The following is a 13989-nucleotide window of genomic DNA, read 5'->3' on the forward strand; positions in this document are numbered from 1 at the left end:
TATCTACAATGCCACAAGAAAGATTGTCAAATCTTCTGGAGACCATTTCTACAGGAAAAAAGTACAGCAAGTAAACATTGAAACTATCATAAAGTTTCATTTCCATGAAAGCAAGCCATATAATTATTATATAATAGATTATTAATATCATGACTTTAAATTCCTTATTGTGACAAAGTCTGAATTTTCAATTATCTTGTATTCTATCTGTAATGGTTGCTACTGCAAAATAAATGACATATAGTCATTTAAAACTTTCACTTAAAGAGCACCATTTTCTGATTTGCACAAGGATCGACTGTGGTCAAGCCAACCAGTCCTTACTTTCCAGCTTCCAACACAACATCCATCTTTTGCAAATGGTTTACCCAGGGGCAAAGGAAATTCGCATGCTTTGACAAATGAAGACGGGCGCCTCTGCGACAGCTTTGATATGTGTATCTTAATACATTGTTATTAAGTTCATTATTAGAAATGGGGTCTTCTTATAGCCGCAGCAAACAAAAGTCCTTTCACGATCTTGGTTTTGGGCCTTTCAAACCCCCAAACGCTGAAACTACTCTGACGGATGGGTTGAAATAAGCAGAATAGAACAAAAAATGAAATAATGAAAACAGAACGGGGAAAAGTTCCTGGGTGTTGCCTGTCTCTAAACAGTCCCTTTTCTCCAAAGCCAGACAACGATGAAGACCAAGTTCTGGTCAGCAGGGAAGACGCCCGGGTGAAAAAACACCCCCGAGACTGTCCCCGGGTTTGGGAGGACACGGCAAAGGGTGGGCCTTTCCACCATGCAGCTGTCCCCGGCACAGCTCTGGGGCTCGAGCGTCCCGGATCCAGGACCCGCGACCCCAGCGCGCACCTTCTCCTCCCCACCCCCACCTCTGCGCCCGCCCCACATCCGCTCGTGGCATCCCCGCCACCCGGTTACCAGGCAACGGGCTGCCCCGGCGTGAAGCGACTGAGCAGAATGCCCGGGGAAAGGCAGTTGGGAGGAGAACCGGGGCAGCAGAAATGAGCCCGGGTAAGAGCCGGCCCGGGGCGCTGTCCCTGGAGGGGGAGCCGTGGGAAGCGGACGCGTAGTGGAGAGCCCCGCCTCTCCAGAACCAGGGCCCTTCATCCCCAAGACAGGTCCCATCTGGAGCGCGGATCTCCGGGACTAGGCGCACACCTCTGCCACCGCGGGGAGCAAAGCCCCGCCTCCATCCCCGCGCCCCGCAGTCGCTTGCGGCCCTAGAGCCACCCTGTCCCGCCGGCTGCGTGGCCCCAGCGCGCCCTCCCGTGGCCGCTGAGGGCGTCCGCGTCCCGCATCCCCACGCCTCGCCTCCCTTTCTCCTCCTGGCAAAAGCAAAAGCGACGTACGGTTCTCTTACAGAAAAGCATCATGAGGAAGAGGATGACGTTGACTGCGTCCTCCTTTCAGCGTCAAAGATCCTAAATTCCTCTGAGTGGGTAAAGGAAAGCGGTGGCAGTGAAACAGGTAAAACCTCCAGGCCAAGGCCCCGATGGCGGTGATGTTTCTGCCTTTTACTACAGGCAATGGGGACGTTGCCTAAATCCACTGGCCCAACTGGTGTACTCCCACTAACTATTATGATGATGCTAATAATGGATAACGTGGCACATTTGTTTGTGCCAGATATTGTTCTATGCACTTAAGTGTATCAATTCATTTAATCCTCACAACCCTATGAGGTTATCCCTATTTTATAAGTGAGGAAACTGAGGCACAGAGAGGTTAACTAACTCCCCAAGGTCACACGGGCAGCAAATAAGAGAGCCACTCAGAAGAGTAGTTCCAGAGTCCAGGCCCTCATCTCCATGCTGTACTATACTGCTTCTCTGAATACCAAATATTGTTGATTTTTTGGACAGACACTAAAATGGTGTATACTTTTTCTAAAAGAAACCACTTTTTACACTAAATATTTGTGGACAATGGGATATTGTATGGGGAGGAGGTTTGCAATAACCAAAGAGCTACAGCTTTCAAGCTCTACATAAAGCGTGAATAAGATGTCATAAATTCCCAGCTAGGGGGACCTAAGAACACTGCAGTTGGAGTCTCAGTGCTGAGAGAAGCCCAAGGAGGCGCCACACCTCTTGGGGACCCCACTGTCCAGCGTGGCACGCCAGGGAAGGCACAGAGCACTGTGGTGGAAGGTGGTGCTAGATTGATGGGCCAAGTTAGGACCCCCAGTTGCCCATAACCCACGTGTGGCATAGGGGTAATCCAGACACAGAGGTGCTGAGAGAAATGGTGAACCAGAGACCTATCTGCACCTGCATAAGTCCAGGACCTTCACAAATGCTTTGTCTAGGGTCCAGAAAGAAGGGTCTAGAGCAGCCACACCTCAGTAGACAAAAGACAACTGGATGCCCAGTGGCCACCAGGATGAGCACCATCTCAGTGGAGGCCAGCAGGGCAGTGCACTGACCTGTCCCCCCTCTGCTCTTTTGCACCCCATCATCCATAAGGATATGCAGGTGGCCCTGTGCAACCAGGAGGGGTAATGGGAACACCTGAACAAGGGAGGAAGAGACCTCTCAGAGAGTTTAGACGTTGAGTCTGCTCAATATTGACCTCTAGGGGCCACCCCGTGGCCGAGTGGTTAAGTTTGCATGCTGTGATCTGCTTCAGTGGCCCAGGGTTTCGCTAGTTCGGATCCTGGACATGGCACCGCTCATCAGGCCATGTTGAGGTGGCATCCCACATAGCACAACCAGAAGGACCTACAACTAGAATATACAACTATGTACTGGGGGGCTTTGAGGAGAAGAAAGAAAAAATGAAGATTCCTTTGGGAATAAGTAACAGCCAGTGTCTCTGAAGCTCATAAAAACAAAAAGTTATTTTAATAGCTTTTAAAATAGATAAATTCAACTCTCTGCCTGCTGTCTGTCTTCACGGAATCGTCTGAACATTGCTGGAGAAAAACATTCACTTCTCAGTCATCCCATGGATCTCAGTGCTATTTGGAAAACTTCCTTTATTTTCCAGTAAGTGCGCTTTCAAAGCTTCTCCAAGATAACTATTTCCCTCTTCTTGTCTCCTCAAATCTCCGCCACCTCTCGACATGACCTGTCAACTTGTAACATGATCTCACACTATATGAAAAAAATAGAAGCAATCAAACCCAAATTCCCTCACCCTCAGCCTCCAGATTTGCTAACCCACCTGCCTGGGTCCCCATACTCTCTACCTTCCCCCCGTTTCAATGGAAGGATTGTCCCTGCCCAGTCAAAGCTCATTTCCTCCGGATCCTCTCTCTCCTGGAATCCTCAAGCACTCAGCTTCTGCAGTTAGCCTTCCAGACTCTCCAGAATTATTCTTCTTCTCCCTTCTACTCTACGACTGCAGCAGCAAGCAGGCATGATAGAATCTCCCAGGGTTAAAAAAAATTCATTCTTGACCTTCACATCTCTTCCAACATGCACCCTATTCTACCAGGCACCCTGTTCCCTTCCACAGTAAAACGGGAGAGTTGCCAATACTCAGTGCCCACAAATCTTCACATTCTGTTCTCCTCTCAAGCCACTTCATCTGGGCTTCTGTGCCCATCACTGCCCAGAAACAGCCCTTGTCTAGGCCAGCAGTGATGTCCATATGGCTCAATACAATGTTCATAACCACGCCCCTCAACCAGAGACTGGAATATCCCACTGCCTGTTGACATCTCCACTTTGATGTCTAACAGAAATCTTGACTTTAACATATCTGAAAGAGTTTTCCCTAAAATATGTTCCTACACCATTCTTTTCCATGTCAGTAAATGGCATCATCATTCATCCAACTGCTCTCACCAAAAGCCTAGGAGTCATCCTTAGTCCTTTCGTCTGGCCACACCTAATCTTCTGGCAGTGCTGCTGGCTTTATCTCCAAAACATATTCTGAATCCACCTATTTTTCTCCATCTCTCCCACGGCCATCCTAGTCCAGATACTTTCATCTCTCACTTGGATTGTTGCAATAGTCTGCAATTGCTACCTTATAATCCGTTATCATGCAGTAGAGTGACCTGTTAACGTCCTAGTCATATCAAATCATTCTCATGATTAAAACCCTCCAAAGCTTCCCACTTTACTTAATGTAAAAGCCAAACCCCTCAGCTTGGCCTGCAAGACCCTACATAATCTAGCCCGTCTCCCCCTCTGACCTCTTATCATGCTGTGCTCCCATCTGCTCATTGAGCTGCCGCCATAATGGCTATTTTTTTTTTAGGTTGGCCCTGAGCTAACATCTGTTGCCAGTCTTCTTTTTTCTTCTTCTTCTTCTTCTACCCAAAGGCCCCCAGCACATAGTTGTAGATTCTAGTTGTGGGTTCTTCTAGTTGTGGCATGTGGGTCACCGCCCCAACATGGCTTGATGAGTGGTGCCATGACCGCACCCAGGATCCCAACTGGTGAAACCCTGGGCTGCCAAAGAGGAGAACACAAACTTTAACCACTCGGCCACCCGGCGGCCCCATTTGGGCTTGCTTTATGTTCTGCAAACACAGATAACTCGCTCTGCTTCAGAACCTTGCTGTTGCCTCCACTTCGAGTCTCTTCCTACAGATGTTCACATGGCCAGCCCCTTCTTATCATGGAGGAGTCCCGGCTGAAGCCTCAAATAATGAGAGAGGCCTTTCCTAACCACCCTTTCCAATGCGGTTCCCATCCTCCCTCACTGTCACATTCACCTATTTTCTTTGTGTTCTTTATCGCTATTGGAAGTGTCTTGTTGGTTTATTTCTTTGTTTGTTCTTATTTTTCTGTCTACTCCTTGAGGAGGTAGGCCCCGGGGCGGCACGAGCCTCGGGCATCTTTGTCAATGCTGTGTCTATAGTACCTACAACAGGGCACACCACATAGTGGACACTCGAGATTTGAATGAATGAGGTTGTTGAAGCAATGAATCACTAAAATATGAAACATTATTTAAGGCTAAATCATGAACTTATAGAAACAACTCTAGACTTTCAGGTAGAGATTTTAGAGCCAAGGAAGGTCTCAGACCTCCTCCCCACCCAGTACCAAGTGAAATGAACAAAAAAACTGCTAGAAAACCACTAAAAACTTCACCAGAAGCACCTGAAGAAGGGAGGGGGCAGCCCCTCAGGACATAAAATTGGAAAGTGGAGGCCAAAGATAAAAAGAGAAGATTCTGGCAAGGCAAACTACAGCCTGGCTCCTAACTCTGCCTCTGACTTTCAGAAGCAATAAAGCAAGTCAAAATCCTGCAAATACTCATTGATGCCCCTCCCCCATGGCAAAGCTGAATACAGAAAAGACAGAGGAAACACCTGTATCCTTCTCTCTACTGATTGCAGTTTGGGTGAGTAGAAAGCAGCAGCTGCTAGAACAGATAGGTAAACCCAGAGGCTGGTCCACAGGAGCTTTCTTCACTCAGAGGAAGGAGGGGTCTAGCCAGGGCTGCCACTAGCCCGTGGGGTGCATCTGTGTGGATTAAAGAAGGTACACTCGACTCCAGGCGGATGCAAACCCACACAGGGTGCCGGCTAGCTGAGTGGAGCAGAGCATGGTAATGGATTTCATCCCACACATATCCTTCTGCCCAGGAGCCCTGGTGCAGGGAACAACCTGCACAGTCATATGTGGCCATCCGAGTTCTGGGACTCCATCCTGAAATGAAGGAATAATCCCAATTAAGAGAATATTTCCCTAAGGTAGTGGGATACATCTCCCTCTAGATTTCTAACAAAAAGTCTTAGGGAACAACACAACAGCAGAGATCACATCCTCCAACAGAGGCTTCACACAGCTCCAAATGATCCTTCCTCTCCCAGACCCCTCACTTAATTTTTAAGCTATAGAAAAATGGATAGGAAAATACACTGGCCCTGAAAGTGTATCTCAAAGAGCTACACCCAAGGGACTCACAGAAGGATGTCAAAAGAAAATAGAAATTCTGAGGAGAGTTGCTCTGGTTGCACATGAGTATATGAAAAGAAGCAACATGGTAACTGAAGTCATACTGTGGTCAGAAAAGGAAGAAGAGAGAGCCAGCCCTGATGGCCTAGTGGTTAAAGTTTGGTGCACTCTGCTTTGGTGGCCTGGGTTCGGTTCCCGGTGCAGAACCACACCACATATCTGTCAGTAGCCATGCTGTGGCAGTGACTCACATAGAAGAACCTACCACTAGAATATACAACTATGTACTGAGACTTTGGGGAGAAGGGAAAAAAAAAGAGGGAGATTGGCAATAGATGTTAGCTCAGGGTGAATCTCTTCCAGCAAAAAAAAAAAGAGGAAGAGATGGAGGAAGGGAAATATATGCAGAAGCAGTATGTAAATCCCATGTTCTTTCTTTAAAGTCTTTTATTTGCTATATCCCTTAAGTCTTTAGATTTCTTTTGGCCTCATATTTCTTCCTCGGTTTTAGACAAAGGAATCCTGTATTTAGCCTTGAACTTTCAAATCCTAATGAGACAAAGGAAATCTGCAGAAAAGGGAAAGTTTCATTACAGGTACAGGAAGGAGATGGAATTTTGAATAGTAAATCCATGAAGAATAAAGTTGAAGTCTGCAAATATTTATGATAGTAATATCCCATCTTCAGATTTTAATAGCTTAGTGGGAATTATGGTTACAGAACAAAATGTAAACATCATAAAACTTCACAGTGTGAAAATAATATAACTAGCAAATAGCATGAAAAGTGGAGAGTAAATGTGATTGGAAGTATAATGCTAATTTTCTCCCTTTCTTGGCAGGGAGTAACTCAACACTGAATACAATAGAAAAGTATGTTATTAAAAAACATAAAAATTCCAATCTCTTAATCCTTTTCATGATATATTCTCATTAGTTGAGAGGGATCTCATAGAAAATAATCTCTCAGGTAGTGCAAAAAAAATCTTAATACTAATGATAACTTGGACTATTTGCAGTTTTCCTTATTCCATTAAAGTAAGTGTAAATTTGGTAATATTTATTTAAAAGTACTGTGTATAATATGATCCCCCTGCTCGAAAATCCCTTCTGTTTTTCCACATATATGCATAGAGAGCTGACTGAAGGGTGGGGACCTAAAATGCACAACAGTTAGTCCTGGATGGTGGGATTCTAGGTGATATATTCTTTTCCATTTGCATTTTGACCTTTTTGACTTCATTACAAGAGGCTATTTTAGAGTCTGGAAAACTTTGGGAGGCCTGGCTGCACTGGGCCAGACCTCACTTGAGCTCCTTTTTCTCTCTCTGAGATGAACATTTCGCACTACCATTTTATTCCCAGTAAGATGCAAAGCTGACAATATCCAGATGGACTCGTTGTCCCTCCTTGCCCTCTGATGAAGATGGTAATCTTCAATGAGGCAAACGATTCTGGGCTCTGAACCAAAATTGCTCCCTCAGTGATGAGGGCCAGATGGGGGAAGGGGAGTGCTATACTTTGCACCCAGCTTCTATAACAGCTGGCAGACTGTCATTCCAAAGGAGATGTGCTGACCTCTTTGAAAACTTCTTAGGCCGGGCAGGTGGCATAGTCATTAAGTGCACGTGCTCTGCTTTGGCAGCCCAGGGTTCCCGGGATCAGATCCTGGATGCGGACCTATATGCCACTCATCAAGCCATGCTGTGATGGCGTCCCACATACAAAATAGAGGGAGGTTGCCACCGATGTGAGCTCAGGGACAAGCTTCCTCACCAAAAATAACACCTTCTCTTACAGCAGAAATTGTCAGCCTACAGGAACATTCTATCATATCATACCATTCAAGACACTTAAAGTTTTTTTAATTCTTTAATAAAAATTTACAAAGCAAGTAGCCTAACATTTGGGAAAAGAGGGATGTTTGTCAGGCAATTTGCAAACATTATATAGTCTTTCCACTGTTTCAGATCTATAATCTATTTTTTAGGAAGGAACACATGAATCTTTACAGTACTTTGCGTAAAAGCATGACAAAATTCTGCTCTGTTAATCCTACTTATTTTCAACGATAAGGAGGAAAAATATCACATAGCCATTTCATAGACACTGAAGCCTATATAGTACTTTGCCAAGGGTCTCCTATAACATGAGGATTATTAGTTTTATTACCAAAAAGATGTAGTTTATATCTCAGAAACAACGATATTTGAGTTTTTGAGAGTTCAAAACTTAATGTTACAAGTTGTTTATTGTAAAAATAAAACCACTATTACAATCTCAATCTTCAGATTGACTCAATCTGAAGTCAAGTGAGAACTATTTCTTAAACTTATTATGTGACTAGCATCAGGTTCTTCCTAATGTGGACATCAAAATTCTCATTATCTCTCTGACTCACTATCCAGGAAAGTTAGGGGACTGCTTTCCATTACAGTTGTTAAAAAAGAAACCTTAAGAATTAAATCACACGGTCATTCAATTTTGCTTTTTAGAATATGGCTGCGCGTCAGAAGCAGAAAATCAAATCCAACCACGGTCAGCATTGAAAGTGAGTATATTTCATGGTGTTGTCTCCGAAAACCTGTGTAGAGGCTGATCTTTCTCAGAATCAGTACTTCATAAATGCATATGGGTTTTTCATTAAAATGTTAATTAAAATGCATTGGTTAGCAAAAATGACTAAGAATGTGAGTAACCTCATGTGATCCTTTCTTGTAATAGGCAACTTTTGGGGATGTTAAAAAAATCATAACAATTCAAGTTTTTGAAGCAATATTCAACCCCATGCCTTGTTTAATTTTGTTATAGGCCCTTCAGCATCAATTGGAGTCATTTCAGGCTCTCCGAATACAGACTTTGCAGAATGTTAGCATGGTATGTTCCTTTTAATCCATACATAGGAAATATCCAAACTGAAGATATCATCCCACATTTCTAAGCTGATGATCACTAGCCAATTGGTTGATATAGAATATAATAAAATAGAAGCTGCAACATATTCTAGGCTCAAAATTTGTTTGGAGGAAACTATATTCTGTTATACTTGCATTTGGATATGAGCCGAAAAGAAACAGCGCTCACTGATTTTTAAAACATATGCTTAAAGTGCTACCTATATATAGTCTACAAAAAGGGACTCTCATTATAAAGTGATATAAAATCTAACTCAAACAACTTTATTAGCTCAGGTAACTGAAAATGCTAGGGATAGTTCACTTGGGGATGGCTTAATCCATCTGATTGGGACTCATATCATCAAGGGACCAGGCTCACTCCTTACCTTGGTTCCGCTTTCCACAGTAATGGGTTCTCAGACTCCATGTGGTGGCAACAGGTCTGCTTGAAGTTCCAGGCCTTTCTCCTTCTAGATTCCAGTCAGATGGAGAAGAGAGCATGCTCTTCTCTCCTACCAGCTTATCCTAAGGGTCTTGGCCTGATTCTGACTGCCCCAGCCCGGGTCACACGCAGTGTTTGAACCAGCCACTGTCCAGAGTGAGGCAGTGTTCTGACTGGTTAGCTCTGAGTCACCTGCCCACCTCTGGAGCTAGATGTGGGATCAGTATTACACATCCAAAGGCACATGGACTTTCTATCCAGAAGAAATAACAGGTAGTGTTACCAGGAGGACAGGGTATGGATATTGGGGATGCATAACACAACACATATTCACTGAAGGCCCGATATAAACTTCATCCCAATAGTCTTGTACTAAAGGCACTGTGGGGAGAGCCAGCCCTGATGACCTAGTGGTTCAAGTTCAGTGCTCTCATCACTTCGGCGGCCTGGGTTCATTTCCTGGCTGTGGAACCACACCACGGGTCTGTCAGTTGCCCTGCTGTGGCAACAGCTCACAGAGAAGAACTAGAAGGACTTACAACTAGGATATACAACCATGCACTGGGGCTTTGGGGAGGAAAACAAAAAAGAGGAAGCTTGGCAACAGATGTTAGCTCAGGACGAATCTTTCAGAATAAAAAAATAAAAGCAACTACAGGGAAATGAGAGGATAAACTCCTGAGGGTGTGTTCTAGAATACGGTCCATTCTGATGTCAGAGATCAAAGGTCTCTGGTCTACTCAACAATGTAAAAGTCAAACATCTAAAATTATTTGAAGATAGTTCATAAACTCTTGTTTTCCTAAATTGTTTTTCTGATTTTATAATCATATAATAAAGGCATGATTTTCCTAAATATTCCTTTAATGATAGAGAGTACAATAAATTTAATTTATATTTTATATTATGGGAAAGAATTTTTATGTGCAGGAAATTTAAAGGTATCTTTTAATTATAATATCTGTTATTCCTATACATTCATAAGTTTATAAATCTGAAATCAAATTCTAACATTCTCAATTTATCTTTTAAAGGTACAGTCTGAAATCAGTGAAATACTGAACAAAAGTATTATTGAAGTAGAAAACCCACAACCGAACTCAGAAAAAAATCTGGTATTCAGCCCACACATTGAAAAGGCTGTGGTATGTTATTCTGTACAAAATCATTTTTATATTTAGGTACTTCAAAAATGTTACTGCAACTAGCTTACCGACACCTTTGTATTCTTCACACAGCGACTGGACTGTCAGAGATGAAAATAAGGAAATTCCTGATGTAAAAACCCTAAAAGATGTGGGTTTACTTCCATACTTCTGCAACTTTCCCATTTCTCTTAGGAGTGTGTGAGGGGCATCTGACTTAGTCCAGACACCTAAAGATTCCCAAGTAAACCGAAACACAAGGCAGTTTTGATGATCTCTCTGGCCACTTAGGAGTTTTTCTACTTTTAGGATTGACCTAGACCTGTGCCTACACTCATTAGAACTCACATTTCCAGGATAGCTACAGCCCTAGAATCCTCTGAAACTATGAATGTAAGCTAAGGTTGATGAATAGCCTAGAAGTGGAAAGACTCATTTTCCTTGAACTTCCATTTGCTCTGTTACATTCCATTTGACCATTGACCTATGCCATTTGGCCATCTGACCTATTCTATTTGACCTATTCCATTTGAGGGATCTAAGAGACCACCTATCTTTGAGGTCTCTTGAGGGATGCTAAACTTATCTTTCTGAAATTGAGGGGTTGGCCCATGTATCTCACCCCCCGAGGAAATAAGCGCAATTTCTAAGCAAATTGTGAAGACCAGAGTTACAGATCTCGAAATAACTTGTTAGATTTTCTGGGAAAAAATGAATTATACTCATTAGGCTTCTTTGCTGTGGAAATGGATAAAATGTTCATTTTGATTGTAAAAATTAATCTTCCACAAAAAATTATCTTAATTTGCTGGTTATGTGGCAAATGGTAGTACATTTATAGCATGCTTTTTATTGTTACTAGCCTATAGAGAATCAAGAAGAAATCCTTTCTATGGAGAAAATTCATCATTTTGAGGATTCCAGGACTCTTCATTCAATGGAAGAAAAATCCAGTAGCGATAGCATTAATAGTCTCTCTCAAGGTATAAATACTCCATCCCAGATACATTTCAAGGACATATTAACTTTGAAAACCTCAACAGATAATTCAGTTCCAAACATAATTATGAGCCCTTCAGAAGATTCTGACAAGTTGAAGAATTATAATAACCTTTATAGTTTTCTACCTAATGCACCTCAAAATATGATGTCTCAAACTGATACGGTAATTCTGGATAAATCCAAAATCACTATGCCTTTTCTCAAGCATGGATTTTGTGAAAATTTAGATGATATTTGCCTTTCTATCAAACAAATGAAGGAGGAGCTTCAAAAATCACATGATAGGGAACTAGCACTTACGAATCAACTTCAAACTTTAAAAACTGATGCAAATGTTCCAACTAATGGTAAATATGACCTGTCCCCCACTCACAAGGAAAAAATTTGCTTTATTAAGGAAGAAAATATAGAAAGTAACTTAAATGAAGATATAAAATCAAAGAGAATTTCAGAATTAGAGGCATTACTAAACAAATTACTCCCACTCAGGGGAACAGCGTCAAAATTCCATGTGAATTTTTGTAGGAAATGTAAAAAATTATCTAAGAGTGAAATACACAGGGGAAAAAGGAATGAGAAAAACAACAAGGAAATTCCCATCACTGGCAAGAATATTACAGATTTAAAATTCCATTCCAGAGTTCCAAGACATACACTGTCATTTTTTGACCCAACAAATGAAATGAAAAACAAAGAAAGGCAACCATTTGTAGTAAAACACGGATCAACAGTATTTGAAAATGAGAGAACACCCAAAGTCAATTCTGTCACTGAGCAGTGTGTTGCAAAAGTTCAGTACTTACAGAATTACCTAAAAGAATCTATACAGATACAGAAAAAAGTAACGGAACTGGAGAATGAAAATCTAACCCTTAAGACCAAAATAAAACCGCTAGTCTTTACCACACAATCTCTGATACAGAAAATTGAAATACATGAAAAGCAACTTAAGAATTTGGTTGAAGAAAAGAACACTATTCAGTCCAAGCTAGTTAAAACAGAAGAAAATGGTAAAGAATGTCTTAAAGAATTGAAAAAAATAATTAGTAAATATAATGCTCTCCAAGGACATAATAAAACTCTAGAGGAAAAAAATAGTCAACTTTCTTTGGAGAAACAACAAATGATAGAAACTCTAGATCAACTGAAAAGTAAGGAACACAAAACTCAAAATGATATGGCCATTGTCAATGAAGAAAACAGTCGATTGAGTATAGAAATGGAATCAATGAAAACAAATATTCTGTTGATACAAGATGAAAAGGAAATGTTAGAGGAAAAAACATACCAGCTTTTAAAAGAAAAAAGCTCACTTGAAAATGAACTGAAAGAAAACAAGCTAGAGATAATGCAACTGAAAGAGAAAGAAAGATTGGCAAAAACTGAACAAGAGACACTTCTTCAAATAATAGAAACAGTTAAAAATGAAAAATTTAATCTTGAAACAACATTACAAGAATGTACTGCTGCTAGACAAAAGATGGAAAGAGAAATTGAGAATATTCAAACTTACCACTCTACTGCAGAAGAGAATTTTCTGAAAGAAATACAAAATGCAAAATCAGAAGCAAGTATTTATAAGAACAGCTTGTCAGAAATGAGCAATGAATGCGAAATGTTATCAAAAATGGTAATGGAAATTAAAACAGATAATCAGATTCTAAAAGAAGAACTAAAAAAACATAGTCAAGAAAATGTAAATTTTGAGAACAGCATCAGTAGACTCACAGAAGACAAAGTACTTTTAGAAAACTATGTAAGAAGTATAGAAAATGAAAGGGATACCCTCGAATTTGAGATGCGGAATCTTCAAAGAGATTATTTAAATCTAAGTGAAAAAATGTGTAGTCAGCATGGTGACCTAGCAAAAATGGGTTACATTTCGAGAAGAGAGAAATTCCATTTTGACAACTATGATACTCGTGAAGACACCTCCAGTCCCAGGAGTAGACCTTTAGCTCCTGATTTGAAAGGTATGTACATTGTGGTGGATTAGTGCAGATGTGTTTAAGATCCTTTTAGCCTACTGGGCACTAGCCAGACAACAGTAATAAGAAGGAAACTTTTTAAGATGAATATTATTTAGTTTTGTAAGATTTGTATCCAATTTGTTATATAGGGATTTTGTTCTTTTGATAAATTACTTAGGGATTTTGTTCTTTTGATAAAATTCATGTTGTTATTTTATGTTACTGCTATACATTGTATATGCACAAAGCAACTTTGGTAGGGAGCAGAGTTGTTTTTTTTTTTAATTATCATCTTTCTGAAGTTTCCTTACCACTCCCACCTTAAAAAATTTCTTCTTTTCTTCCAGGAATTCCAAGTAAACTGTATCAACTACTTCCATCCAAGATATGTAAATAAATTTCTAAAATCAATGTTTTAAAATCCTTTGTCTAAGTACTTTTTTCCCACAAAATAATTTTAAGATCACTTTAACATATGATTACAATTACCTTTTTAAATTAGATGTTGGAATTAAGTATATATTTTTTTATTGTCAAGAACTGTGAAAAGTCTCAGATTTTACCTAACTTGTAAGTTAATATGTTAGCCTGACAAAGTTTCACGGGTTCTAGTGGAAGACATGAGACTTCTGGGTCAGAGATAAAAGACAGTTTGTTACTCA

At 41.0% G+C, this 13989-nt stretch overlaps 1 protein-coding gene and 1 long non-coding RNA gene across 4 annotated transcripts in view; one reads left to right on the forward strand and one right to left on the reverse strand.

The window, feature by feature from the left end:
- Window positions 1-10814, reverse strand: part of LOC138921057 (uncharacterized) — a 28614-nt gene extending 17800 nt beyond the window's left edge. The window contains exon 1 of the long non-coding RNA XR_011433313.1: window positions 9155-10814. This is a non-coding gene — a long non-coding RNA (uncharacterized lncRNA). The remainder of the gene's footprint in view (window positions 1-9154) is intronic.
- Window positions 878-13748, forward strand: CCDC110 (coiled-coil domain containing 110). 3 transcript variants are annotated; one of them, XM_023630468.2, is made up of 8 exons: window positions 890-1021; window positions 1373-1477; window positions 5194-5314; window positions 8367-8422; window positions 8683-8748; window positions 10245-10355; window positions 11218-13330; window positions 13675-13748. In XM_023630468.2, the coding sequence occupies exons 3-8, from the start codon at window positions 5233-5235 to the stop codon at window positions 13722-13724; spliced, it is 2478 nt and encodes an 825-aa protein (XP_023486236.2). In that variant the 5' UTR covers window positions 890-1021; window positions 1373-1477; window positions 5194-5232; the 3' UTR covers window positions 13725-13748. The 3 variants fall into 3 exon arrangements, with proteins under 3 accessions (XP_001490665.6, XP_023486236.2, XP_070109263.1); XM_001490615.7 differs by lacking the exon at window positions 5194-5314 and having other exon boundaries at window positions 878-1021; XM_070253162.1 differs by lacking the exons at window positions 5194-5314; window positions 13675-13748 and having other exon boundaries at window positions 907-1021; window positions 10449-12677.
- The last annotated feature ends 241 nt before the right edge of the window (window positions 13749-13989 follow it).

The sequence above is a fragment of the Equus caballus genome, chromosome 27 (assembly GCF_041296265.1).
Source record: "Equus caballus isolate H_3958 breed thoroughbred chromosome 27, TB-T2T, whole genome shotgun sequence".
NCBI lineage: Eukaryota > Metazoa > Chordata > Mammalia > Perissodactyla > Equidae > Equus > Equus caballus.

Bases quoted from the DNA above. Each gene is read 5' to 3' on its own strand.
- CCDC110 (XM_001490615.7), top strand. The intron at 1,478-8,366 runs GTAAAACCTCCA...TTTGCTTTTTAG, and splicing joins AAGCGGTGGCAGTGAAACAG to AATATGGCTGCGCGTCAGAA. The intron at 8,423-8,682 runs GTGAGTATATTT...ATTTTGTTATAG, and splicing joins AACCACGGTCAGCATTGAAA to GCCCTTCAGCATCAATTGGA.